The following is a 24980-nucleotide window of genomic DNA, read 5'->3' on the forward strand; positions in this document are numbered from 1 at the left end:
GGTCCATTAGATGGGGTTACTATGTTTTCACTGGTATTCATGAATTTGTAAACTATAAGCCTTCAAATGTCTGAAATGTTATTTGTTGATTATCTTTTTTATGCTTTAGTTTTAATGCATACGCAGGTGAAGTCATCAAGCATACAAGAATGTGTTGCAGTTTCAAATCCGGAAGTCATTCTCTGTATTGAGATATACCACGGCCTGAGAAGTTTTGTGAAGGTATTATCTTTTCCTTCGTATCTGCAAGCTATAATGATTCCTGTTGCTAAGTTCTTTTTGGTTCATCATCTTTATTACAATTCCAGAATCCTGCAACCAAAGAAAAGAAAAGAGAAGAAGAAAGGAAGAAGACAGAAGAGAGAAGAGAGGTGAGAGGCGAGATCACAGTTCACTCCCAAAAGAGGGGAACTAACCTGCGATCAGACCAGAATAGTCTGCCGCAGGTTAGATATTTGATATATATATGTTCAAAAAATAAGACAAATACAGAACTAGCCTTATAACCTGCAATAGTCAACACTAATACAAAATAGAAAACGATAGGGCCAAAATACCCTTACGCACTTAACACTCCCCCTCAAGCTGGAGCATACACATCACCTATGCTCAGCTTGGTACAACCACTGCGAAAACTAGGAGAAAACAAAGACTTAGTAAACATGTCTGCCAACTGATCTGAGGAAGGAACAAATGGAGTCTCGACTAACTTCTTCAGAATAGCATCATGAACAAAGTGGCAATCCACTTCAATATGTTTGGTTCTCTCGTGGAAGACAGAGTTACTAGCAATATACACAGTTGCGTGGTTGTCACAGTACATCTTCATAGGCTTGTTTGTGGGAAAACCCAACTCCAAAGTAACAACCGTAACCACATCAACTCAGCAGTGGTGTGAGCCATAGCTCTATATTCTGCTTCAACAATAGACCGGGCAATGGTAGTCCTACTTCTTACTTCGCCATGTAACCAGATTGCAAGCAACAAAAGTACAATAACCTGTAGTGGATCTACGATCACTAGCAGAGCCAGCCCAATTAGCATCGGAGTAGCCAATCAGATCTATATGCCGATTAGGGCGATAGATCAGCCCTTTACCAGGAGCACCCTTTTGATACTGAAGAAAACGAATAGCTGCATCCCAGTGTGCTTTTTGTGGAGACTACATGACCTAACTAAGGACTCCCACAACATAAGAAATGTCAGGTATGGCCGTGAGATATATCAACTTGTCAATTAAACTCCGATATTGATGCACATCCTGGAGAGGTTTAACATCACTCACACCAAATTTCTGGTGAGGGTCCATAGGGATATCCACAGGTCCGGATACAAGCATACCAATATCTGATAAAAGATCCAAGACATACTTCATTTGAGATAAACTGATCCCCTTCTTGCATCTAACCACTTCAATGCCTAGAAAATAGTGAAGTTGGCCTAAATCTTTGGTCTGAAAGTGTTGTTGCAAGTACTTCTTAACTTCAAAAATTCCTGCCTCATCATTACCAGTGAGGATAATATCATCCACATAAACTGCTAAGACGATCAATTTATAACCTCTACGACGAACAAAGACAGAGTGATTAGAATAACATTGGGAAAACCCATAAGTTACCATAGTAGCACTAAATTTGTCAAACCATGCCTGAGGGGACTGTTTAAGTCCATAGATAGCCTTGTGTAAACGACGCACTCGATCTCTATTCTCCCCCTGAGCAACATACCCAGGAGTTGCTCCATATACACTTCTTCCTACAGATCACCATATAAAAATGCATTTTTGATGTCCAACTGAAACAACGGCCAAGCATAGTTAACAACAAGAGAAATAAGAAGGCGAACAGAGTTCAGCCTTGCAACAAGAAAAAATGTCTCAAAATAAGAGACCCCATATGTCTGAGTATACCCCTTGGCAACCAGACGGGTCTTCAGCCACTCAACAGAGCCATCAGAATGATACTTAATAGTATAAACCCAGTGATACTTCACCAAGTCCTTACTCGGAGGTAAATCTACCAGATTCGAGGTGGCACGGTTCTAGAGAACATCTATTTCTACATTCATGACAGTTTTACATCCAGGGATACTCAAGGCATCAATATAAGATTTGGGAATGGTATGAGTAGAAAGAGATAATGCAAGACCATGGATAGTTGATGGAAGATGAGAAAAGGAAACAAATTTATCAATGGGATACACAACCATAGATTTTTGAGTGCAAGTGCGTGTGCCTTTAGGATGAGCAATTGATAAGTCATCAGGGACAGGAGGGATTGGAGCTTCACTAGAGGAGGGCAGCAGTGGAGGTAGCGAATCGGCTGGAGTAATAGTATCACCATTGGGCTTTCTGAGCAGCTTCCGGCGCTGATAAACCTGTAGAGGAGGTGGGACGTTGGCACTAAGGGTATCAGGGAAAGGAATGAGAGTAGGGATAGGAGGTGAAGCTCGAGAAGTCCACTCAGTCCTGGGATGGGATGCCTGGGAAGGAAAAAAAGGTGTGCCTTCAAAATAAGACACATCAGCACTAACAAAATTGCAGTGAGTGACTAGGTCATAGCACCTCTACCCTTTGGGAATAACCCAAAAGGATGCATTTAGTGCACCTTGGAGATAACTTATCAGATAGAGCATGTAAGTTGTGAACAAAATAGACACAACCAAAAACACGAGGAGGAATTGAAAAACTGGGCAAGTTAGCAAAAACAATAGAAAAAGGAGATCGATCGGAAAGAAATGAAGATTGCATAGGATTTATTAAATGATAGGCAGTTAAAACGCCATCACTCCAAAAAGATTTCGGAACATGCATATGTAACATAATTGCCTGTGCTACCTCAAGGAGATGCCGATTTTTGCGCTCAGCCACCCCATTTGGTTGAAGGGTATAAGAGCAACTAGTTTGGTGTATCGTCCCACGGGTAGCACAAGAACCAGAAATCTCATTTTGGACATATTTTAAAGCATTGTCAGAACGAAAGACCTTACTTAAAATGCCAAATTGAGTTTTTATTTTATTATAGAAAGTCTGAAACACAGATAAAATTCAGATCGATACTTTAACAAGTACAACTATGTAAGACAATAGTGGTTGTCAACAAAAGTCACAAAATATTGAAACCCAAACCTATTGTTAACTCGACAAGGACCCCAAACATTTGAATGAACTAAGGAAAATGAAGATGGACTCTGGAGAGCGAGATGAGAAAGACACACGGTGATGCTTTCCTAACTCACGCTTCACACTCTAACTTTGGTATAGACTTAAAACTAGGAAATAAAATTTACAACCTAGACAATGACAAATGACCTAAACGACAATGCCATTAGAAAGGAGTCACATCCTCAACGGCTATAGTAGCAGCGGAAGTAACAGGAGTGCCATAGTAGAGATAATATAAACCATATTTTTCACGCCCTCCACCAATTGTCTTCCTTATGTGAAGATCCTGAAAAACGTAGTAAGAAGAGAAGAAAGTTACGGAGCAATTTAAGGACTTTGTTAACTGACTTACTTAGAGAAGACTTAATGGAAATTGGGGGACATATAACACAGAGGACAGGTTAAGTGAGATTGTAGGTGAGATAGTACGATGACCTAAAACAGGGGTTGAAGCACCATTCGCAAGAACAACAAATGTAGATGTGGTACTAAGGGAAAAAGACTTAAACAAGGATGACTTACTAGTCATATGAGCAGAGGCCCCTGAATCAATTATCCAGGGGCCAGAAGTAGTGGTAAGAATGGTTGATGTACCTTCTTGTGCTAAGGTAGAAGTGGATGTAGACGCACCAGTAGATGTATTAGAGGATGCCTCAAGAGTCTGCAATTGCCTTAGTAATTGATTAATATCATCGCGTAGACTTGTAGAAGAATCTCCTGAAGAAGTCCCTGGTTTATTATCATTGGGAGACACCAAGTCAGTACCATCATCTGACACTGCATGATTGGCTAATTGGGTTGCCCACTCTGGCTTGCCATACTTTGCCCAACGAGTCTCTACAATATGGTTGGGCTTCCTACAGTAAGCGCACTGGCGAGGAACGATCATATTGCTGGCCACGATCAAAGTGCTGTCCACTAAAACCCCGTTCACCAGACAAATGGCCTCCCCCACGACCTCGACCACGTCCACAGTTAGCAAGAAAGGCTGAATTGTCTTTGGTGGACTGATTAGGTTTTTTAGAAGATGTGATGCGCTGAAGGCGTGAGTAGGTATCAATCAATGTAGGGACGGTGTCGCCAGCAAGTAAGTGACCCTTCACTGCCTTCAGGTCATTATTCAAGCCAGCCAAGAACTTGTAAGCAAAGAATTCATTATGCTGAGATTTGAGCTTTTTAATATCTGTAGTCAAGGGCTGGAAGACATTGAGTTCTTCAACCATTCCCCTGAAAACACTGTAATATCCTGATAGACTTGTCAGATTGGCGAAATTGGAATAGCTTCTCATAGATATCATAAATACGAGTCATATTCTTCTCCTGGGAGTAGGTTTCCTTCAAATCATCCCATACCCCTTTTGTAGTAGTGTGGAACATGGCATTGGCAGCGGCGTTTGGTTCCATACTATTCTACAACCTGATCAAAATTAATGCATTTTCCTTCATCCAATCATTATATCCCTGTAGTGGTGGTTTTGGTCTTAGCCATGTGGAACCAAAAAGGTAGAAAAGAAAGGATTGCTGATGTAGACGCAAACAAAAAATCACCTGTATGCAGATCTATATAGTACCATAAAATGGGGGATTCTATTACAGAGCAATATTATCAATACCTGATCCCACCATAGTCATCATCGAAATAGTTACCAGAGCCATGGGGAAAAGATCAATGGGTATAAAAAACCCTGCTAAAAATCAATTGGACCAAAAACACTGTTAAAAAGAATTGATTAGGGCAGTAGTATCATATCATGATCCAAGAACAATCACTCCATGTGATTTAAGCCATGGTAAATGCAACAATAGTCGGCTGCACACCAGAGAGGTTCAGCGGAAGAAGGAAGTCAGCAGAGAGGAATGTGTAAACCCTAGTTTGATGACAGAGGCTCTGATACCATGTTACAATTCCAGAACTACCCCTGTAACCTGCGATAGTCAACCCTAATACAAAATAGAAACCGATAGGGCCAAAATACCCTTACGCCTAAAACTTAACAATCTTGGTGGTATTAGTTTAGGTTCATATAAATATCATCTGTGCTGTATATTTTTGGTGCTAGAAGGAAAATCTACTGTTGATGTGTTTGTGAGCAAGCAGGTTTCAATATTAGCTCTTTCATGGCATAGTCAATTTTTGCAATCCAAACTGGACTTTTTTTATAGCAACTTTGTCTGTATCTTAAGATGAACCTTGCATCTGCGTTGATTTTGGCTATGGATAGATGGTGTGGTGGGTAGATTAAGCACTAATCATGGCATTCATTGTGCTATTGATAATGTTATGGGTGTCAGCAAAACGGTAGACTTTTGTTTTTGTTCTCATGTTATAAATGTTTTTCCCTTCTGGTAAAATTATTGGCAAAATCTCTCTTTTTCTTTTTGGGAGAGAATACTAGATCAGTTTTTGGAGCCTAGAAAAGTGATTTGCTTATAGATGAGCCCTGTTTAAAGAACTACTTTATCTGTGCCCCTGTTACCTATGAAAAAAAATCCTATACTTTCTGTTAGCTATTAAAAGATAAAATGGAGAGAAGACTGCTTTACCATTTTTAGAGGTCTGGGAAGTGTAGATAACTGGTGCTTGCTGGAGATTTTGTTGGAAATTTGAATGGTGATTCAGGATATTATGAGAGCAATAGTGGTGAAATGGAGGTTGCTGCCCTAACAAATGGGATATTGGGATGATATGTTAGTTTTTGTCTTCAATGAACTGTGCCTGCATCCTTTTGTTCTAAATCAAGTTCATGATGTTCATCGAATGACAACTTTTGGTCGTTGATTAGATTTTGTCTCTAATTAAGCTAATTGAGGATCACATTAAGTCTTTAGTGTGTTGGTCAAGTTAAGCAGCTTTTCAGTGTTCAACCAAGACTTAAGGTGGTGTGCCTGTGACCATTCTAGTTGGTTTTGAAACTCAAAAGCCAAAACTGATTACCACGCTGAATATGGCTTTTGATTTTATTTGTGGCTTATATAGAATTTGTGGAGTCTAAGGAACATTTGCCATGATTTGTAGGATGGAGCAACCTCCTTATAAGGTCGAACTTATTGATACAGGCATATGTTTGGACATGGCACCATGTTATCAGCATATTAAAAAAGAGAAAAAAAAATGAGCAGTAGCCTAGCTGCTGGTTGATTACTGGAAGAAAGAGTGCAAGGAGGGGAGAACCCTAGGGTCTAGAGTTTATAATGAATTTGTGAATGTGTCTATGCATGTTCATGTGCTTATATGTAACTGCCTGTGTATACAATTGGGAAAAATTATAGTGCTATCATTCATTAAGAAATGATTTGTATCTTCTGCCATTCTGCATCAATATTAATCAATGTAGTTAATGGCCAGCGAAAGAATTTTATTGTTGCTTGTGTAGTTTTACATAAATTTTTTGGGGAAGCTGCACTCTCCACCCCACCCCAACCACTCCCCCCACCCCCACCCCACCCCACCCCCAAGCCCCCACCCCCAAGCCCCCAAAAAAAAAAAAAAAAAAAAAAAAAGTTTGGGGCAATTTTCATTTCAAAGTAACAGATCTATGAATTGAGGGTCAATTAGATTAGATTATTTAAGGCACTTAGATTTTGTCAGCAGAATCTTTCAGTGCCCTTCATTCTCTCATAAAATCTGATGGACTTCAGGCTTGCACCTTGGAACTTAGGAATTTTCATGGAGATGAAAGAGCCCAAAGGTTTACTTGTCTTGCACATACACACACACACACAAGGCTTCTGCACATAGGTTCCTCTAATTTGTCACATTTTCATTTACCCTCTGGTTTCACATACTGTACTATATCTCTAAACTCAATAATACTTATCCGTACTACTTGGGGTAGATAGTAGGGATCCTATTTTGATGTGCCACAATATTTAGTGCTGTTGCTGCAGTTAGTGCATGAGTAATCGTGACTTTCCTCAACAATCCATTGCAGATCATCTATGGCCTTTACCTTGTCTTTTTAACACCTCCAACTTGCACCATAGCACTCCTTTTTTGGTATTCATTTTTTTAATTACAGAAAAGGTCTTCATTGCTTGAAGCCAGACGGTTTCAATTGACTTTCCCTAATCTTTGTCATGTATTGGTGTTACTCTTAAGCTCATCTCTGAAGTGTTCCTTTCTGATTGTTTTGCTTCTCATCAATTTCAACTTTCTTATCTTAAGGCTCGCTTTTATGCATATGCTGTTTCTTTATTGCCTCACTTTCAACTTCATACAGCATTGTTATTCTTGTATCGATCTTTCATAATATTCCTTTTAAAGTCAGACTCCCAACCCACTCGAATTTCTTTAGCAATGTTGTTAAAGTCAGACTGATACTTGGCGGCCGATGGTTTAACAGTCTGACTATTCAGTCCAATGGCTTCTAACTTAAATAATATATATCTTACATATTTCTAATTACAATATATATATATATATATATATGAAAGTGACAAACACATCAAAGATAGCATGCTTGGCATGGTTCTTTTGATGTGGCTTTACGTTTTGATACAAAGTTTTCAGGGTTCTAATTTCCTTGCATCCTTTGGGAAACACTTTTATTATGTAGTATACCCCCACGTCTTGAGAGTCAGGCTGCCTGTTTCAAAAGATCCAGATTCCAGACAATCAAGTCATTTTGGAACAGATGGTCTGTTGAGCAATGAATGGTTCTGAGACAATCTCTGGTCTTGGTGGTGACACAAATCATACAGGCATTACAGTCAAGGATCCAATAGGTTTGGCCATATGGTCCAAACACCTAGTCCAATGGTCCCTGAAAACACTGATGAGTGGCATCCCCTCTTCAATTTCTTTTATTGAACCGAGACAACTGAAACAATCACTCTTTAAGGTCAATATTACCAATCCTCCATTTTATTCCTATTTTTACTAAAATTGAACAATTATTCTGTTTTGTTTGGCATATCTAGAAGCCTTTCAATTGTAGAGAATCCTCTGTAATTCCAACTTGGCACTATCCTGCCAACCAAATCTATATCATTGGCCAAACTATATAATTAGCCAAACTTGTCCTGTATATATCTAGTCAACCCATCTGTGACTATATAAGGAGAAATGAGCTTAACGTCCACTTCTGATCTCCTGAGTTCTACCATGAATTTGTGCTCTATCATACATATCCTTTACTATGTTTAAAATAGACACTTGAAACACTCTTTTCCAAAAGCTAGTAAATTGTTTCATTGAGTACCGTTACATTTTGATGGGTGGTTCAATCTGAGTTCCACTCGTCATACACCTATTTGAGATTCAACTATTTAAATCCGATTTGGTGAAACTTAAGGAGAGAGAGATACCGCAAAGTGATTACTTTAGATATCTGGAGTCAACCATAAACAAGGAAAGTGATATAGAGGATGGTGTTTCTCAGAGATTTAAAGTAGGATGGATAAGTGGAGAGGTGACTCCGGAGTGTTGTGTGATCGACATATTCCTATAAAGCTAAAAGGAAATTTCTATAGGACAATTGTAAGGCTGGCTATGATGTATGGGGTGGAATGATAGTTAAGGAGTGTAATATAGATAAACAAAGTGTAGCAGAGATAAGGATGTTGAGATGGATGTGTGGCAAAACTAGGAGGAATAAAGTAAGGAATGACCATATTAGAGCTGATTTTGGGGTTGCCCTAATTCAGGATAAGCTCTGAGAATGCTGTTTGGGGTGGCATGACCATGTTTATTGGAGGCCATGGGATGCACCAGTAAGGAGGAGTGATCTTATTCAGACTGAAGGAACTAAGACTTGGGAGCAAGCCTAAAATGACCATAACGAGAAACCAAATCTAGACCAACCTCTATAGATCTGAACTGGGAAACCCTTTTTTTTTTTTCTGATGAATCAAAAATAAAAATTGGTTGGTCCCCTAAAATCATATGCTTCATTGAAGAACGTGTGAAATTTTTTCTTCATTGTACTTATTGATCAATCACCCAAGTGAATATGTTCACTTAATTTTCTTGCCATAAATTCACATTAGTTTTCTCAGACATTATTATTGTGAATTATCATTATTTTGTTTTGGCCTCTTGCATTTCAATTGGTTTTCCTTTTGTAATTGATATCAAGCTTTAGAGAACCAGCAATGTAGAAGAAGAACCGAAGAGAAGAAGAGAAGGAGAATAGAAGAGGAAATGAGAGAGAATGAGAGCGTCGGTTAGACCTCCTATATTGCTTATAGAAAAACTGATTGTAGTGCAATTACAATAAGGGACATGACTTAAATAAACTAATTACAGCTCCGGCCATAAAGCACTACATACTACCAATACCCTTAGAATAGTGGTTACACATAATAACACTCAACGTGACACTTAATGCAACGACACTGTACAAGCTCCTTTCCTGGGGGTAAGTCAATAAGAGACTATGTTTGATGATCCAACCAGGCATCCATTTCTACATCCATAGCATTCTTCCAATCAGGATGTGAGTATGTGACAATGCTTACTGGTACTTAGTAGGCACAGACACAATAGATAAAGAACAAAACAAAGTTGCGCAGTAAATGTGAAAGATGAGACATAGTAACAAAATTAGAAACTAGATAAACAAAATTAGACTATTGAGTACAAGTTTGAGTACCTTTACAAAGAGCAATTGGCAAATCAAAAGGGGAAGAATTCCTAGGCAAAGGTTCTGATGTAGTAGAGGGCAATAAAGAAAGATCAGCTATAGCTGTTGAAGTCGATTTGTGACGGCACTTGTAAAACTGTAATTGCTTAGGTGGAGAACTAGTAGTGGAAGAGTCGGTAAGAGGAATAAGTGCAGGAATAGGTGGAGGAATAAGAAGATCATCATTCATCTGATGACTCTCAGCAGAAAAATATGTAGTTTAAAAAATTATAACAATAACACTGACAAAGTGATGATGTGTAATAGGATCATAACACTGTTAACCTTTCTGAATCTGAGTATGTACAAGAAACACACACACTTGGTAGCACATGTGGATAGTTTTTTTGGACCAGGGCAAAGGTTGCGAACAAAACATGTACAACCAAACTCCCGTGGGGGTAAAACCAAACATAGAAGATATGGAAAGACCACAAAGAAAGGAGATTGGTTATTAAGAATAACAGATGGCATGCGATTTATCAAATAGCAAGCCATGAGAACAACATATAAAACATTAAAGAACGAGCGACCTCTAGAAATTTCCGGTTTTTCTGCTCAGCCACACCATTTTACTAGGGAGTATAAGTGCAACTAGTTTGATGTATTACGTCATGATCAGAACAAAAGTCAGAAATTTCACATTGAGTATATTTTAAAGTACTATCTGAATGAAAAAAATTGATTGACACACCAAACTGAGTCTTTATTTGAGAATGAAACTGTTTGAAAACAGAAATATTAAGAATGATCCTTTAAAAAATATAACCATGCCATTCGATGATGATTGCCTACAAAGGTTTTAAACAAATGAACCTCTTAACATGACATGGACCCCACACTTTAGAGTGCTAAGGAAACAAGGAAGAACTATGAGGAGCATCACAAAACAGATATGATGTACGATAATGCTTTCCAAGCTCACAAGCTTCACAGTCAAGGGGAAAGATATTCTTGCAACTGGTAACCATTTATTGAAGCTTGGAAGGGGAAATATGTCCCAACCAATATTGCCATTGAAAGGAGAGGACACACCATAGTTGTCAAAGTGTAGCCAAGGCGCCTCATTAGTGTCTGGCGACTGTCGCCTTAGTGTAAAGTGCTGGTTTGGCACTTATTTATGCCAAATATCATTTAAGTAAATGAGCATACTTCTCCTCGGTTCAAATGAATCTAATAAAAGTAGTTAAAAATTCATGAATAACCAGACATAACATTTATTTATGGGACATGAGTGTCTCGGTTAGACAGTAGTGTAACCGAGACTCCCTATATTCCTTATATCAAAACTGAATGTAGTGCAATTACAATAAGGAGTAAGGGACATGACTTAAACAAAATAATTACAACTGTATGTCTCTATCCATAAATCACTAAATAATACCAAATATACCCTTAGAATAGTGGTAACACCTAATAACACTAGATGTAACACTTTTAACATATTTTTGTTACGAGAAAGCAAATCTAGACCCAATCTCTATGGATTTGAACCACGTGAAATCACCTGTTTCCTTGAAGACCATGTGAACTTTGTTCTTCATTGAACTTTTTGATCAATCAACCAAGTAAATAGGTTCAGTTGTCAATTTCCTTGCCGTAAATTCAAATTAATTTTCTCGTACAGTATTATTGTGCATTATCATTATTGTGCTTTGTCCTCTGCATTTCAATTGGTTTCCCTTTCTATGCTTATATAATCCCGTTGATCTTCTGTGGAACTGTTTTTAGACCCAAGAGCTCTTGGTCCTAGGACAGCAAACCCTTACAGAACTGAGGGATAGCATATATTGCTCAACCGACCAGGTGATGCAAAAAGCAGGGCAGCATGATCCTTCTGGATATTTCCTCATAGAAGTAAGGGGCTAATTTACTTTTCTGTTAATGTTGATAATAATGTTGGTAGATTACTGTTGATGATAATGTTAACAGACCTAATAGAGTTCTATCTTTTCTATTTCTATAGGACGTATTTTGCAATGATTTGAGAGATCCCTCTGCTATAGATTACAGCAAACCCATATTTGATTGGCTTAAAAACTGTGAGAAAGAAGCACTTGAGAAATGGGAATGCATCATAGCAGGTGGATCAGAACAAAAGCGAAATTCATTGTTGGGCAAGGTTCCTACCCCTGACTTCCCTCATTTTAAAGCTGTTGACATGCATAAGACTCGCTTCTGTGACCTGGAGTTTCGGCTTGGTGCTGGTTATCTATACTGTCACCAGGTATGTGCTTGCTGTCATGCATTAGATATAGTTTTTACAAGCTTGTAACGTTATTATTCCTACTTTCTGGCACTCGTATTTGCAGTGATCTAATTTTATATAATAATACTACATTGTATTTCCTATGAAATCATACCAAAAAAAAAAAAAAAAAAATATTAATGGTCTCCTTGCCATTGCGGAACTTTATTCAATAAAACATGAAAAAAGAAAGTGAATGTAGAAACTAAATTGTAATTTTAATGTCGAGAAAGAAATAGAAGTGGTGAGAAATAACTTAAATAGTCTTGGTCTTGTCCCAAGTATGACCTTGGATAGAACCTATTGGAGGGCAAGGATCCATGCATCCGACCCATTTAGCTGAGCTTCTCCTGGCTTGTTGGGCTGTGCCTCTTTCCTCTTACTCTTATCTTTCATCTTTTTATTTTTTCCTTCCCCCCAATTCTATTTGGACTTTTTTCCTATTTTGTTGTTTTTTTTATGGATCCATGCAAGTGGGCGAGTATGTAGTAGAACGGTTAAGTTGCACTATTGTAACATGTTGGTCACAAGTTCAAAACTAGGAAACAACCTCTTCTGCGAAGCAGGGGCTAAGGCTGTGCACACTTGGCCCTCCCAGACCGTACATTAGTGGGAGCCTTGTGGACTGGGTTGCTCTATCTAGTTTATTTATTTATTTATTTTTATGGATCCATGTAGCCGACCCCATTAAGTTGGGATAAGGCCGAGTTTGTTGTTATTGTTGTCGAAATAAAATAGAAGGAAATTGAAAAGTTTTGGACTTTGGTGTTAGGGTCTAAGAGTCGTATAAGGCAAAGATACTTCATCTGTAGAAGAGTCTGTAATATGGGTGAACTATGCATATGTAGGAAAGCTGACATCCCCACCTTGGAGAAGATAGAATAATCTTTGAACATATGTAAATAGCTATCTTTATCTCCCCTTCCCATCATCTTCTTTTTTAATTATTGTCCTTTTTTTGCTTTGCAATGGTAAAAGGTTTGGGCTGCCAGGGAAAATCTCAGGGTTCGAGTCTTGAGGGTGGCCAGTCTGCCTGAAAGCCAAGGTTAGGAACTTAGGAGTTAGGACCAACTCCAAACTCACCCCTCCTAGGACCCCATATGGGTGGGTACAACATTGGGTAGTGGCCCTTTTTTCTTTCTTTCTTTCTTTGCTCTCAAACTTCCTTTCCACTCCTCTTCTTCCTTCTCTCCAATAAAACCAAATTAAACTTAGCTTTGATTAAGAGACCCAGTCACTAGATTATCCTTATATAGCTTTTAGTGGTGGAGGGCCAGTAGGGGAAGGGAAAGAATCCCTGACAGAACTCAGAGTTGTAGGTGAGAGAGAGGAGTCGCACAAGAGAAAGGTTTTTTTTTTTTGGGGGGGGGGAGAATCACATGTAGGATGCAAAACGATCTCAAATTAGAAACCAATTAGAAACCTACTCTACTAAGGAATAAGCTCAAATTGGAAACAATAAAATATCCTACGTATCTTACTTTGGAAACAGAGTAAAGTAAAATAAATTACTTTTAACTAAAACTTCCTAAAATCCTACTAGACTAAAGACTCAAATATGGACCCAGTTCATCTATGTTCGGACACCCAGATGGGTTTGGATCTATCCAAGGGTGTGCACCTGCATCCCCCGATGTGGAGAAAACTTGACCACAAGTTTTGTAGAAGAATAAAAATAAAAGCTGACGAGCAGGAGTGATTTCTTTTTGTCTCCAATGCGAACAAAATCCAAGATATGAAACTTTAAAGGTGTATTCAATTCCCAACAGTAAAAATAAAAGCTTATGAGCGGGGTCGAATTCTCTTTGTTTGCAATGCGAACAAAATACAAGATATGAAACTTTGACGGTGTATTCAAGTTTGGAAAATCATGGGGAAGTACAAGCTTATGATTGGGAATAGCTGGCAATGCACTAATGCTCATCATTTCTTAATCCAAGATCTTCTCGTTTTCCATTGCCATTATCGGTTCCATAACCTGACGGTCTTCCTTTTGTGTTACTCATTCTGCTTTTCCTCTCATCAATCAATAGATTAGCAAGCTTTCCATTGGGCAAGCGAGCTCTAGACTTGAACATAAAGGGATCAATGGCCAAATTTGTAAACGGAAGCACTTTAGGCGCACAATGGCAAGAGAACACTTAAGGCAAGGCTTAATGGCGAAACAATAATTAAATTGAAATTGAGAAGATGTTGGCAATATTGTAATATTGGAAATTCAAATAGAAACACCAGAAGAGTGCAACGTATGAAGGGTAGGGGTAAAGTTGGAACCTAAGGAAACTAGATGACATAAAGGTATAAAGGAGTACGGGAGGGGCAGTTTAGGAGATCAACTTTGGCAACGAGATGTTTTAAGATTAGTGGATTGAAGACAGTATATGATGTGTTACTTTAGTCACTCTGATGGATAATGAAATGGTCAAAATAGAGAAAAGTGAGATTTTGCAAAGTGACTATTTAGATATCTGGGGTCAACCATAAATAAAGAAGGTGACATAGAGGATGATGTTTCACAGAGAATTAAAGTGGGAAGGTTGAAGTGGAGAGATGCATTCAGAGTGTTATGTGACCGGTGTATCCCTTTAAAGCTTAGGGAAAAATTCTATAGGATTGTTGTATGACTGGCTGTAATGTATGGGGTGGAATGTTGGGTAGTTAAAAAGTATCATACAGAGAAGCTATGTGTTGCGAAGATGAGGATGTTATAAAGTATCGTACAGAGAAGCTATGTATTGCAAAGATGAGGATGTTAAGACAGAGCAAAACTAGGAAGGATAAAGCAAAAGGATTGAGCACATTAGGGCTTTTTTTTTTGAGTTTTCCCGATTAGTGACAAGTTCCGCAAAACTTGTTTGACGTGGTATGACCATGTTCAACGGAGGTCTGAGGATGTCTTAATAAGGAGTGATCTGATTCAGATTGAAGGGGCTAAAAGAGCTACGGGATGGCCTAAAATGGGCTAGTGGTAGGATTAAAATGACGATAGGAGAAGTTGTGAGGAATGACATGCATAGTCTTGGTCTTGTCCCAAATATTACTTCCATAGTTATCACGGTGACAAGGTGACCAAGGTAGTGGAGGATAAGGCGACACCAAAAAAGCATTAAGGTGTAACCTAGGCGACCAAGGAGACAGTCCAGGGGTCGATCAATCTTGAGGACTGGAGTCAACTTGCGGTGAGGAATCCGACTAGGGAGGACTTTAACCAGCAGGTCTAAAACCAGGTAAGAGTTTAACCTTTTCTCTTTCTCCCTTTTTTTATTTTTTATTATATTTTATTTATTATTATTTTTTTTAATCTTTACCTCTTGCGCTCTCGTCTTCCTCACCTTGTTTTTTTGGTTGCTACTAACAGAACCCTAGGAAGGGGTTGGTGGTGGAATTGAAGTGATAAAGGGGGGGTTGTGGGGGTTCACTTGCTGGGAATTGAAAAGGGGGATTGGTGTTTTCTTGTGAGGAACTGAAAGGAATGGGATTATTTATTTATTTATTTATATATTTTTTTAATCTTGAGACTCTTGATAGAAACAAGGGAAGTAGAAAAAGGGAGGAAAGAGAAATTGATGGAGAAGGATGTGATCCTTTGGCTGTGATACCAAATTGGTGGAGGGCGGTTAAGGGAAGGGAAAGAATCCTGAGAGAACTAAGAGTTGTAGGGGAGAAAGGAGTTGCACAAGAGAAAAGCGGGTGGGGTGGGGGAAAGAGAATTGCATGCACAGCTCGCGATTGCTCACAAATACACAAACTCTATTCATTCCATCTTCAGTCTGTCTAATATTCGTCCATCAGTTACATATTCAAAGGAAACAAAAACAAAACCATCTAACATAGAAACCAAACATAAACCTACTCTACAAGGAATAAACTCAAATTGGAAACTGTTGTAGTAATGGATTTTAGGGATGTTAGAATCCAACAGATCCTTAGATCCTTTAGGGGTTTAATTAGCAGTGCAATATTATAGAACTTTCTCTCCATTATTATAAATAAAGAGTGCTAGTGTCATGTGAGACAAGTCATTACCCCATTCAACATGGTGTCAAAGCCCTAGATCCAAACCCTAAGTGCTCCCATCTCTTTCTCGGTTTCTTCTCCCAACGCCTCCCTCCATCTCTTCTTCCATCTTCTTTCTCTCTTGGTGGTAGTCTCTTAAACCACCAACAGAACCACTAGTCCCTTTCTTCTTCTTCCCTGGGCTCAAATGTTCCCTGTGTCCAATGATCTAAGAGATCCAGTTCTCCTCATTTTATTGATTTTCAAGATTTTTTCACCCTTATCAAATTTTTATGTCAGGGTACTTTTTCCCTGTTTGATGCATCGATTGGCTTGATGATGATTGCGGTTGGAGCTGTTGATCCTTGTAGTGGTATTTATTAGCCACTTTACTATCTCAGGACTCTGTTCCAGAGCTTTAACTAGAAATTGATTTGTCAATGTTTTCTCACTTTATCAATTTTTGGGTTTTCAGAATTTTCCTTGCTTTTTGGTGCTTCTTCAACCTCCGGCTGGTGTTTTTGGCTTGGTTCAGCCCCCACTGAGTTGCAACCATGTCTACAAGCTCTTCCGCTTCCACTGGTGGACACAACTCTGTTCTTCTCACGTTTCCTCGTTCTATCAAGGTTGATGGAACCAACAACATTATGTGGTCATACTTGATCTGTATCTCCTTCAAAATCCGTGGCTGTTATGGGTACCTCACTAGAACCTCGAAGCGCTCTACCACAGGTATTGAGATTGATAAGTGGGAGTGTGCAAATCCTCTTGTTATGGCTTTCCTTATCAACTCTATGCAACCATAACTCTCTTGTGGCTCTCTCCTTCTTGGCCCCGCTGCAAAGATATGGAAGTCCGTACAGGAGATTTACTCCCAATTGGGAAATGATGCTTAGGTTTTTGAACTGTGCCAAAAAGTTTGTGATCTGAAGCAAAGATGGCTAACTCTGTCACAATACTACTATGCAAACGCTGTGGAATGAGTTGGACTTCTATGTGGAGTATGCTCCCTCCACTCTTGCTGACGTCACCAGATTTCAGAAACGAGAGGACAGCTCCGAGTCTATGACTTATTAGCAGGGCTGAATATGAAATATGATCAGCTGCTAGCCTAGATTCTGAGTCGTTCTCCCTTTCCTACATTATATCAGGCTTATGCTGTGATCCAACTTGAGGACGATTATCATACCACTATGATCCCAGAACCTCCTGCTTATCCCACTGAGAGATCTACACTTACTTCTGGTACTCAGTCTTTCAGCGCAGCCCCATAGTCTGGTGGCCCCTATGCTAGAGTTCCAGTGAAGTGCACTACTACGGTAAGGAGCGTCATACCAAGGATCACTACTAGACGCTTCATGGTCGCCTTGTTAATATGTTTGGAAAAGGTCGCGGAAAGGGTTGTGGTAATTCTGGTTAGGCTAACCATACTGAGGTCCCAGACACTGACTTTGCACCTAACATCCCAACACCCTCTTTGTCATCTAATGTTCTTATTGCCTTCTGGTGCCTTTTGACACGTATAGAGACCCCTAATGCACCTGTCACTACGAGCTCTGCTCATTCCAGTCCTTCTGGGTCAGGTACCTATTTTTGCAGTCATGATAGGTTTGTCCATTCTACCCTGTGGATTATTGACTTTGGGGCATTAGATCATATGACAGGTTCTGTCTCTTTTCACTCAGTACACTACCTGCCCTGGTAATGATAAGGTTAGATTGGCTAATGGGACTCATTACACTATTTTAGGAAAGGGCACCTTTAGTTATACCCCTACTTTACCTCTTTCAACTGTATTGCATGTCCCAACTTTTTCTACTAACTTATTGTTCATTAGTAGTCTTACTTCCAGTCTTAATTGCAAAGTCACCTTTCTCCCGTCCCATTGTGTTTCTCAAGATCTGGTGACAGAGGCAATGAGTGGCTCTGGTAGGGTGCGCAGTGGTCTATATCTGCTTGATGATGATTCGTCGTTGTTCTCTGGTCAACATAGTTATTAAGGCGTCACCACCTAGGCGTCGAGGCGGTTTTGGGAGCTTAAGGCAGTGCACCGCATTAGTGGTTGCACATAAGGCGGTCGCCTTAATAGTTAAGGTGACATTAAGGCGTCGCCTTATGTGCCTTATGACGCATTATGGGCAAGGCAGTCACCTTATTCCCATTTTTTACTTTTTTTTTTTTAAACTATTTTGTTAGGGATTCCAAATGGAATTTATTGATTGGCAAGTATATAGAGAAGTTTACACATGAGAAGTATGGGATAAAGGGTATTTAAATACAAAACCTCAACTGAAAAAAAAAAAAAAAATCACATTACCCTGAGAAATCGTGTAAGGGTTTGCTAAACCCAACATAGAAACTAATAACTAATAGCCTAACATTACCCTTCCTCGTTCGGATCTTTCTCCAGTGGCAGTGAGACTCATCCGGCAAACCTTCATCCCCTCTCTCCAGGTACGTTTTTGTTCTTTCCTTTTTTTTTGTTTTTAACTTTCTGCTTCTTTCTCTTCTATTTCCCTCTTGTCTTTTTCTTTTTTCGTTTCTTACGCTTCTAGTGTCCTTCTTTCTAAATATTTTTCTTTTCCCTTCTAAAGTTCTATATTCTTCTTTCTTTTTCTCTCTTTTTTTCTTTTTCCCTCTGTTTTTGTTTATGCTTTCTTTTCCTCACCCACTCTCCCTTCTATCTTATCTCTTCTTCTTCTTCACTTCTTCACTGCAAGTCTGCAACCTCCAGCTTTCTTTTATTCTTTTTGATGAAATGATGAATATGCAGCTTTCTTTTCCTCTCCCAGTCTCCCTTCTATCTTATCCCTTCTTCTTCACTTCATGTCTGCAATCTGTAGCTCTCCTTTTTGTTTTTTTTTTTTGGATGAATATGTAGCTCTCTTTTTGGAGGTTTTTTGTTGCTGCTGTTGTTGTCGTTTTAATTTGGTTGCTATTTAGAGTATGTTAGGCTATTAGTTATTAGTTTCTAAACTGAGTTCTGAACTTCTGATCATTAGTTGGTGGAGATAATCTAAAGGTATCATATTGTAAGTTGGGTTTGCAGCTGTAAGCTGTGTTCTGATCATAGGTTTCTGTTCTATTTAGCTACTGGCACTTCAGTGCAAAGCAGAAGTTCTGTTTTGATGCCATTTTAGTTTCTATTTCTCAGTACTTCATTAATTTCAAAATTCTGGTTTCTAGTTTCTAAATAGAATGGTTACATAAAAAATAAAACACTAGAACGCTTTATTCAATAATTCGACGCCTCATGCCCGTCCCATCGCCAAAGCGCTCTGAAAGACCCTCCATGCCTCAGTCTCTTTAACGCCTTAATAACATTGCTGGTCAGGCTCTGCAGACATCTTCTATGTCACCTTCCACCTCTGAGTTACTGTAGAGGCACCGCCGGTTGGGAATCCTTCTTTGGGAACTTCAGCTAGGCTTTTTCCTTCTTTTAAGCATTGTAGTTTGAGTCAGTTTTTTTGTGAGGCAGGTGTATTGGGTAAAAAATTCGAATAATTTATTCTATTTTTGGTAATAAAAGTGCCACTTCATTTTTGTTGATACATTCTAATATTTGGGATCCATTTCGTTATGTGCCGGTCAATGGTTATCGATGGTTTGTCTCTTTTATTAACTTATATTTGGACCGCTTAGGTTTATATGACGCGAAAAAGGGCGAGACCTTCCATTGCTTTCAGCAGTTTTACCATATGGCTCAGACTCAGTTTGGTGCTACCATTTAGATTCTTCGAAGTTACAATGATTGTGAATACTTCGAAGGGTCTTTTTCAGGTTTATCTTTCTGCTAATGGGATGATCCATAAGACTGGTTGTTTCGATACTCTAGCTTAGAATATGGTTGCTGAGCAGAAGAATCACCATCTTTGTGAGTTAGCACGCTATCTTATGTTTAAGATGCATGTTCCTCCCAAGTACTTGAGTGACGAGGTCCTCACTGTCGCTTTTCTGATCAACCAAATGCCTTCTTGGGTTCTCACCTTCTGCTCCCCTCTGGATCTTATCTAGGGCTCCGCTGCCTTTCCTGTTCCTCCCAAGATTTTCAGTTGTGTCTACTATGCTCAAGGTCATCATCCTCGCGGGCAGTTTGATTCTCGTGGTATCCTGTGCTTTTTTTTTGGGGTATTCTCCCACGTAGAAGGGCTATTAATGTTTTCATTCTCCTACTCGGCGTTTGTTTGTGACTATGGATGTTTGTCTTTCATGAATCTGTGTCTTACTACACTACTACACGTCTTCAGGGGGATAAACTTGTTGCACCATCATCTGTTATGCTTACCGATGTTCCATTTTAGGGGGAGATTGACACTCACTCCAGCTTGGCTGTGTCCAGAGATGCGGGTTTATAGTCAGAGATAAACAGACTCAGACCACTGCACATCCAACACCTATCCCACCATGCCAATTGTCTCCTTTTAAGCCTGATCTTGTCCCCTCAGACCCTGGTAACTCTCTTCCCTCTTTTATTGACGATCCAGTTAGTAGTGTTGATCCTTCTTTTGAGTTGCCTATTGCTGTTCGCAAAGGCACTAGGTCTTGTACGTTACATCCTATTGCTAAAATAATTTCTTATGGCTCACTCTCTCCATCTTACTATAGTTTTGTGTCCTCTTTGTCTTCTGTGTCTATTCCCCATACCTGGCAGGAAGTAAGTGCAGACTCACAATGGCAGACAACTATATTTTAGGAGATGCAAACTCCAAAGAAGAATGACACATGGGATTTAGTGGGTCTTCCCTCACAGAAGACAAACAAAAGGTGATGGTACAGTGGATCACTACAAGGCCAAACTTCTTGTTCCTTAAGAGTTACGGGATCGACTACCAAGAGACGTTTGCTCTAGTTGGTAAGATGAATACAATCCGTGTTATCTTATCCTATGCCTTCAACATAGGTTGGGATCTTCAACAATTGGACTTGAAGAATGCTTTCCTTCATGGGAAACTTGAGGAGGAAGTGTATATGGACATTCCTCCTGGGTTCACTTGCTCTAAAACCCAAGGGAAGGTGTGCAAGCTGAAGCGTGTATCATATGGGCTGAAACAATCCCCTCGTGCTTGGTTCGGGTGTTTTCACAAGGCTATGATTGCTACAGGCTATTCTCAAGCAATGCTGACCACACCCTATTCATTAAGAAATTTGATGGAAAGATTGCTCTTTTGATTATCTATGTTGATATTGTCGTTACTGGTGATGATCTGATTAGATTTCTCGTCTCAATGAAGACCTGAGTGAGGAATTCAAGATCAAAGATCTAGGATAGTTTCGTTACTTGGCATTGTTGCCAAGTCTTCTCGTGGAATCTACTTGTCTTGGCGAAAGTATGTGCTTGACCTTCTTTCTAAGATAGGAATGTTGGGGTGCAAGTCGGCAGATACACCTATTGAAGCTAATGATCACCTGATTAGTAAGGAAGGTGATTCTGTGGGCAAGGGGAGATATCAGAGATTAAGTTGGGCGCTTGATCTATCTTTCTCATACATGCCTTGACATAGTATATGCCGTTAGGCTGATTAGTCAGTACATGCACGATTTGTACTCGACACATATAGAAATGTGCTGCGCATTCTCCGTTAAATGAAATTTGGCCCAAGACGGGGCATCCTTTTTTCTCATCATGATCACCTAAGGGTTGAGGCCTTCACGGATGCTAATTGGGCAAGTTCTCTTGACGGCCGTAGGTCTACCACTGGTTATGGCACCTTTGTTGGTGGTAACTTGTTACATGGTGAAGTAAGAAACAACCTGTGATTGCCCGGTCAAGTGCTGAAGCAGAGTTCCGTGCTATGGTTCATTCATTTGTGAGGTTCTATGGCTTTATGGTCTTCTTACAGATTTGGGTGTCCTTGGTACCATTCCTATGAAGCTATTTTATGACAGAAAATCAGCCATCAACATTGCTCACAACCCTCTTCAGCATGATTGAACCAAGCATGTGGAAATCGATCGACACTTCATTAAAGAGAACCTGGATATGGGTCTTATCATTTTGCCTTTTGTTTCCAGTAGTCAATGCTAATGTATTTACTAAAGTCTTAATAGTAAGATGTTTCATCCCTTTATCTGCAAGTTGGTCATATGTGATATCTATGCACCAGCTTGAGGGGGTGTGTTGTAATAATGTGTTTTAGGGATGTTAGAATCCAAACCGGTTCTTAGGTCTTTAGGGGTTGGTCCTTCTAATATTCTAGAAATTTCTCTCTCCTTTATTATAAATAAAGAGGGCTAATGTCTCACAAGTCTTTACAACAGAAGCGCAATAAAATATCCTACGTATCCTACTTTGGAAATAAAGGACAAAGTGAAATAATATAAATTTCTTCCAAATAAAACTTTCTAAAATCCTGCTAAACCAAAGACTCAAATATGGATCCGGTTCATCTCTGTTTGGATACCCATATGGGTTTGGATCAGTCCAAGGGTGTGCACCTGCATCTTTCATTGTCAGAACGGGATCCCTTTAGCACCAGTGGCGGGGCATGAATCCGTCTTCACATGAATGCAGAAGTTGCGAGACTTGACACTATAGTATCCTTGTAGCATCAAGGGAGAAAGAGTAATATATATATATATATATATATTTTTTTTTTAACTCATTAAAGGAAACTGTTTGTCAAGTAACTTCTCCTAGAATGTGTACTAAGATAACCTTGAAATTGGAGTGGCACCAAACAAGTACTTTGGAGGCAACTTCTTACCAGCCAGACATTTCTGTTCTTTCCTAGTTCTTCCATAGCAAACTCCAATAGAAAATAGACTCTCTTCCTATTGATGCTTATTCAATGAGAGCTGCTAACCTCCATTAGAAAGTGAATCCTCACTTTTACCTGGACCCATTTTGGAAATAAATTTGAATCCTTGTTCAATCTTAGTTGTGAGAGACACTTGTCTAAGAATCATATATTGTAATTTTCTTATGTGCTTTATAAAGTGAGATACTTGCCGAGTGCATTGGTGAAAGTTTAAGCACTGATGTTATTATTGTTTATGATAGTGATGAAGAATAATCTACTTGCCAAAATGGGAAGATTGGCTTACTTTCACCTTTATGTTATCATTATTAATTTTTTTTTTTTTCATTGTCCCCGTTTGTTGATTGAATGTCATATATTGTATGTTCATTTGTGCCCAAGTGTATACTTCATTTGGACTTCCACTTTGATGGTTTGTTACAGTTTACTTAGTTCAGTGCATAATGTTTTTAATGGAAAAACAATTGATGCATTATTATGAAGTTGTATTGTGGTCTACTCTCTTTTTCTCTCTCTCTCTCTCTCACACACACACACACATTTCCTAGAGTTTTTTTTTAATGAAATTTTCCTTCTTCATTGATTAATATTGCTGGTACAGGGAGATTGCAAGCATACCATTGTGATTAGAGACATGAGATTGATACACCCGGACGATGTACAAAACAAGGTTGCTTATCCACTTCTCACATATCAATTGAAAACCCGTTGGCAGAAATGTTCAGTATGCAAGATTTATCTTGCTACAAAGGTGACGGTGGACGACAAGTGGGCCCAGGAGAATCCTTGCTATTTTTGTCATAGTTGTTATTATCTTCTGCACTATGATGAGCAGGGGAAGCTGTTGTATGAGTTCACCGTGTACGATTATAACCCGGAATAATTATACGAACTATTTGAATATTTAAACCTTCTCTTCCCATGTGTTCACGTTTGGATAAGTCTGCATGTCCTTGTCTATTAAACAAGCTGGAATTCTATACTACCATCTCAGGTCCAAAAAGAGATTAGGTTGGTGTAACGAGACTTACATACATTGTGTCTTCTTCCCTAGTCCAAATGTTGAAGTTTCTCGGTAATATTCATGAATATCTCATGCCATATTTTTCAATTCAGCATATCGAGTAAGAAAATCTGGCCTAGAAAAACGAGAGACAAGAAGAGGTCTTTAACAATTTTATACATGCGAGGACAGCTGGTTTTAGGCTATTCGTAGTAGAGCCTAAGTAATCAGGAGGTTTCAAGTTCAAGACCTCCTGTTCCTCATTTAGTCGATAGATTAAATGTACAAATAAGGACTCCAAGCTTCATTGAGTCAACTAAATGAATGATGCCGAACAACAAAAGCACCTTCAATGCAGATTTAGAATTCTCAAATTCAAAGTTTCAGTTTACCTTGAACATATATATAATTTTTTTTATGAGAAGAAAAGAAAAATTTATTTAATATATAAGTAGCTAAGTACATCAATGTCCATATTAGGTATATATCTATGTGAGAGAGTTTATTAATGATATTATTTGCAAAAAATTGCTTGAGTAAGAGTGTTAGACTATTTCCTTCATAGGCGTCAGTATAAAGATTGGTATAGACACAATTATGAACATTAAAAAAAAAGAGGAACTGTGCTCCAAGGTCACGACGCATGATTCAATTTCTAAAACACTGATTTTTTCAAAAATATAAATTCGATGATTGATAGTGAGAGTACACCACCCTTTAAGAGAGAGATTTGGTCATTAAGAGTGGGAGTTGAACAGTTGAAGTCCTTACCACCCATTAAATGACTGCATGATACGTCTCCTCTTCCATACATTTATTCTCTAGAACTTGTAAGGGTGCATGTGTAGGCCTTTTATTGAGGGCACGCAACACAACAAACCGAACCACCTAAACCACTTTTATCATACCAAAGAGTGACTAGCTCCTGCCACAAGACTGCCATGCCATGCATGGGAAAGAATTGTTAACCAGCGAACACTTCGTACAGCCTCCTTTTAAACAAATGTAGAATTTTCAGAACAAGGTATACCCAACAAATTATATATATGATCCATGTTTTATGATCTGTATATGAATGAGTCGAATTACTAACCCTTGGTCTATTAGTAAACTATTTCTCCAAGGATTGTGAAAGATGTTCCACTAGAAATATTCTTGTTATTGTTCGACTCATATTCCCCAAAAAGTG

The 24980-nt window shown here is 38.9% G+C and overlaps 1 protein-coding gene across 3 annotated transcripts in view; it reads left to right on the plus strand.

Moving 5' to 3' along the window:
- LOC122069020 (snRNA-activating protein complex subunit) overlaps window positions 1–23869 on the plus strand; it is a 44624-nt gene extending 20755 nt beyond the window's left edge. For all 3 annotated transcript variants that reach the window (XM_042632947.1, XM_042632946.1, XM_042632949.1), the window contains 4 exons: window positions 127–222; window positions 11518–11643; window positions 11753–12013; window positions 23390–23869. In XM_042632947.1, coding sequence (XP_042488881.1) covers window positions 127–222; window positions 11518–11643; window positions 11753–12013; window positions 23390–23671 — 765 coding nt within the window. In that variant the 3' untranslated portion in view covers window positions 23672–23869. The remainder of the gene's footprint in view (window positions 1–126; window positions 223–11517; window positions 11644–11752; window positions 12014–23389) is intronic.
- Window positions 23870–24980: the final 1111 nt, after the last annotated feature.

Source organism: Macadamia integrifolia, unplaced genomic scaffold, assembly GCF_013358625.1.
Source record: "Macadamia integrifolia cultivar HAES 741 unplaced genomic scaffold, SCU_Mint_v3 scaffold520, whole genome shotgun sequence".
NCBI lineage: Eukaryota > Viridiplantae > Streptophyta > Magnoliopsida > Proteales > Proteaceae > Macadamia > Macadamia integrifolia.